Source organism: Morone saxatilis, unplaced genomic scaffold (genome assembly GCF_004916995.1).
Source record: "Morone saxatilis isolate NCDOM2014 unplaced genomic scaffold, NCSU_SB_2.0 Contig1, whole genome shotgun sequence".
NCBI classification, from domain to species: domain Eukaryota; kingdom Metazoa; phylum Chordata; class Actinopteri; family Moronidae; genus Morone; species Morone saxatilis.
In genome coordinates, this window is record NW_023339651.1 from 1665834 (window position 1) to 1670778 (window position 4945).

The following is a 4945-nucleotide window of genomic DNA, read 5'->3' on the forward strand; positions in this document are numbered from 1 at the left end:
ATTACAGCTAATATTGAGCTTGATGTAACAACAATGGGTTGCATAATATTCCAGCAGAGGAACAAGATTATTGTCCTTATTTTCAGAGTACACACACACAACGTCTCAGTTTAAGAGAAAGTCGTCTGGTCCCAGTGTTGGAAATGAACAATACAAAAATGGTAAAAATAAGATTGTTTCTGGTGCCTTCATTAAAGTTAAAGCCACTTATTTTCATTACGCAGTGAAAAGAAATTGTGTCTTATTGTAAACTCTTTTTTTTTTTGCTAATTATTAATCTTAGATTAAAGATACAAATTCTTAAATCAGTGAGTGAGTTTTCACGGTTTCTGTTTTTGCAGTGAAGTCTCCACAATGACTGACGGAAAAGCAGAAAATACACGAGGAAAGATCCCAAACTTCAGTAAGTGTATTTACGTTACTGCTAACCTTCATTCCTGTAATCCCACTCCGCTCTCTGGGCTAGTTTCTGTTTCTGAGCAGCACTCAGAGTCACCGATAAGATGAACAGAACTCCAGCAGCCTTCATCCTTATACCTGTTTCTGGAAACACACACACACACACAGTATCTTCTATTGTGAGCCACAAAGAGTCAAAGCTTCATCTGCAGGAATTAAAATGTAGAGACGTACCTGCAGTGACGGTCCGAAGGCAAATGAAGCTTTTTCTTTTGAACAGTCTATTATGTGCGGGGGGGGGTGCCTCCAGCCTCAGGAGCCTGAGCGTCATATATCATGACTTCACTTCAAAGTCGAGCACAAACCTCCTGAAACTTTTCTGTTTTCTATCAAACAGTCCATTCTTAACTAGTGAGAGCACTGAAATAAGCACTGGAGTTACAGTAATAACTCCTGTCGACACTCAGGATGAAAGTTTACGACATTCTCATATTTACTGAGGCAGAAGAGGAGAGGAGGAAACAAAATGAAAATGTATACGAAGTGTAGACACTGCAATGTGATCTCAGTCCTCTGGGACCTTCTGCAGAGGTGTTTGATGTTTTACGTCCAACTTACACATTCCTGCTCTTCATCTGTTGTCCATCTGCAGCCCCGAGCGGCCCCGAGCGGCCCCGAGCAGCCGGGCCAGGGTCTCACTCACACCGGACTCTACCTGCTCCGGGACGAAGTCTTTACACTGAGCTGAATTAAAAACAGTGAATGAATCAGGATGTATCACTGTCACTGGGATTTAGTAGAATTAAATAGAGAATGAGCGAATATGGAGAGTTCAGACTGAATAATAACACTGCAGCAGTCTGATCCTCCACATTATAGGAAAGTAATTAATCCCATGTTTTTAAATATTGTTTCACAATGTGAGGAGATAAGGTTGCCGGGCCTCACGGTAGATCTCTTGCTCAAGGACACTTCGACGTGCAGCAGGCGGGGATCGAACCACCGATCTTCTGATTAGTGCTCTACCTCCTGAGTCACAGCTGGTTGTTTATGGTCCTGGCTTTGTTGAAGGGAGCTTCGTCATTAGATCCCGACCAATATATCAGAGAATATCAGCTTATTGCAGATACATCTTCATCAGTGTGTCTGCCCATAATGAGGAAGTGTACAAAGAGGAACTTTACAATGTCACCATCCTTCATCCTTCAGACCTGGGACCAGCTCTTAAACACAACCTAATCCAGGGAAGGGAACGTTATGTTAAATATATGACAATGATTTTTTTTTAAACTGTTGACAGTGTGCTGTGTGCTGATATCACTGTATGAAGCAGAATTAAAGGTTTTATATTGTAGAAAGTTAGATTTCTTTTTGATTATAAAACAGGTATTTATATAGATAAATAAATGTAAATACTGTGAAAGTTTAAAACTGCTCAATCCACACACACTAACGGTTGAGGCAACTGTCTGGACTATTTCAAGTTTTTACATTAGCCGACCAGGAAACTGTTGAGACAATTTACTCTCAACTTCATTATTTGCGCTGTAAAAGAAATCGGTTGACAAAAAAAGTCAATTTTGAAAGCAACTGTTCATTAAATTTTCTAGCTTTATGCAGATTGGAGATTTAAAGTTTTTCTAAAGAAGAAAAGTAAATTACTTCAACAAATTATAGTATATTATAATAGTGAAGACAGTTGCCTTTAAAACTCTCATTAATATTAATGACATAAAACAGTAAACAAGCTGTTGTAAACCTGTTGATTTTCATTGTACTTAAAAGCACAAATATATCTTTTTATGGTTTTTAAAGTGGAAAATATGGGAGCTTTAAGATTTTCCTTCATTGGCAATAAGAGGTTTCTGCTCAAACCATGAAAAATAACATTAAAACAACTTGTGTCCAAATACTTTTTTACATAACCTAGAAGTGTTTTGGACTAAAAATAAAGCTTTTGTTTTTACTGATCCTTGAGTTCTCGTGTCGTTTATTCTCCTTCTGCATTAAACAACAAAAGAGAACTCAAAACTCTTCATTTAGAGTCTGAACCACTGATTTAATCTCACCAGACAACCAACAAATCAAAGACATCATTATGTGCAAAAGGAATTCTTTGTTGTTTTTGTGTTTTTTTTATTATTTTGTTTCAAATCCAGGTCAACAGCAAACAACTTTCGGGGTCCTCAGGTAGCTCAGTGGAAAGTGAGGACCGGCTATAATTCCAAGAGCATGCTTGCTCAGCAAACGGCCCCCGGATCAATACAAAAGGAAAAGGTCACTGCCGTCCGTTAGCATGACATCAGATAAATCGCTCTTGAGAATTCACACGGGGGGGCGAGAATTATATCACCGGGCAAAAGAAAAAAGTAACTTTTTTTTGTTTTCCAAGCATTTTCAAATCCATCTACAACTAAAAATATATTCTCACTTCATCAATGGAATTACCGTCAAGCTCTTACGAAGAAGCACACGTCTCATAAATAGCAAATCTGCAGCCCGCGACTCGCCCTCTGAACTGAGGAGGCCCGTTTCCCCGACGACAACCCCAAAGAAACTCGACAGGATTCAGCGATTCGCCCGGTTTTCCTGCCGGTTGGAACATCCGTTTAGCAAAAAAATTAAAAAAAGTTTTCATGTCGCAGTGCATAAAAGGTGTGAGGGGGAAAACTAAACGTGAGTTGTGGTGATAAAAAAGTTTGAGATTGTTGTCAGTCAGACAAACGGAGGGTTAAAAGAGATTCTGTTCATAAATCAGGATTGTTATGGAAATTAGGATTATTCAGAAGATGTCAGTATGGGAAATGGCAAATGTATGGAAGAGGATTAGGGCCAAATGTGAAAGTTTTCTTTGAGTTTAAAGTCAGAATTCTTCTTCTTTTTTTTTGTACTTTAAACTCCAAACTCAGAATAAAATGTTTACATTTGGCCCTAATCCTCTTCCGTACAAATGCAATGAGGTCATGCAAGATCATTTTTGTCACACACATCAGATGTGATTTTCCTGGCTTTTCATATTATCTTTGAGACGCTGTCAGGCTTTTCTATGTGGACATATTTCCATCTGGACTACAGGTGACTGAAAGCTGTTTTCTGAGTGCATGTTAGCGATGTTACCAGCGTTTGGGTGGAGCGGCTCTAAGAAACAGTTTGTAGCCAGATGTTAACGTTTGTGACTTTAAATGATCTCACAAGTTTTGGTCCCAATATCAGAATCAGTTCTAACCAGCTCTCCCAATATGCCCGCTACTGACTGTAAAGGGTTAATTCACAGATATTTAAAATAAAAACAAAACATTTGCCCACTCACCACTAGCTGCATCTATATATGGAGAGTTTTTAGTGTTTGTATTTGTCCAGGTTTGACAGTTGAATCTTTAAATGTCACATGTTCAGTCTTCTAGCACCAAATAAATTCCTCAGAGATGCATTCACTTTTTGTAAAAGGTAAATACAACTAGAGGTAAGTGAGAAAAAGTTTGCCTTTTTGGTGCTATGGAGGAGGAGATAAGTGCGCGTCCACACCGCCGCCAACCGGAGCATCAGTCTGAACGCCGTCCGGGGCTTCTGCTTGAAAAGTACAGAGAATATTTACGTGCAAAAACCCAAACACAGACGAGGCCAAGTTTTCTTCAACTCTGATCGACGTCCAGCGAAACATCGGTTTTTCTCTCCCCCGTGCTGACCTGCGACCCCCTCCCCCTTTCGCACTCTGAGCAGCAAAGTTTTTTGAAGGCTGAGTGATGGGAAGACCCGGAGAGGCCCCCCCTCATCAGCGGAGGAACATCGGTTATGGTCTGACTCGAACAGGAGAACCACAGGTAGGGGGACTGACAGAACGGAGAGTGGCGAGCACCAGTTGTTTCTAGAAGCACCTCACGGCTAATACAGTGCGAGTCAGTGACAACGAGGGAGGACGGTGGATGGCGTTTTTATCAGAAACAGAACACACAGCTGATAAAATAAGCTACATATTATGCCTGCTCGAGTTCAATCCACCAAAACCGAAAGCTACAGCTCCAACAAAGCAGCGAATACATCTTTAGGAGCCATTTTAAGTTGGTGGGAGTTAGTAATCACCAACAGCACGTTACTGCAGTCAGTGGAGGGGGAGCTGAAGAGCCTTTTCAAATCCGGGATTCTTTTTAAAGTAATTTAATACTGAAAATATAAACTCTCTACTTCAGTGGAATTACTCTGGAGCTCTAAAGAGTTTTCAGGTCTGAGCTTTGACCGATGATTGTACTTTAAGGGGCTCGTCGAAGAGACCAAGACCTATAAACACCTGACTGAGTAGAATCCACGCTGAAGATTCAAAATCTTATAGTATCGCTACAATCAGATAAAAAAAAAGAAAAGAAGAAGCTTAATTAAATAACAGTATCATTCCTCAAATGTATTTATACACAGCAAGATTTTCCAGAAGACGTTGTGAGAGTGAGAGGGGCACTGATGTGAGAGAACATCCAAACACTCGAGTCTTTGCTGTTGTCCTGAGTCACAGCAGGATTTATTTGAGAGGGGGGGGGGGGCATTTATTCGAGGG

The 4945-nt window shown here is 40.3% G+C and overlaps 1 protein-coding gene across 1 annotated transcript; it reads right to left on the bottom strand.

The window, feature by feature from the left end:
* Positions 1-2511: 2511 nt before the first annotated feature.
* Positions 2512-4917, bottom strand: LOC118329190 (abl interactor 1-like; the record flags this gene model as incomplete). Its single annotated transcript, XM_035663201.1, is given in 1 exon segment — positions 2512-4917. A coding segment is annotated over 1 exon segment (118 nt), but the record flags the coding sequence as incomplete, so codon positions are not given.
* Positions 4918-4945: the final 28 nt, after the last annotated feature.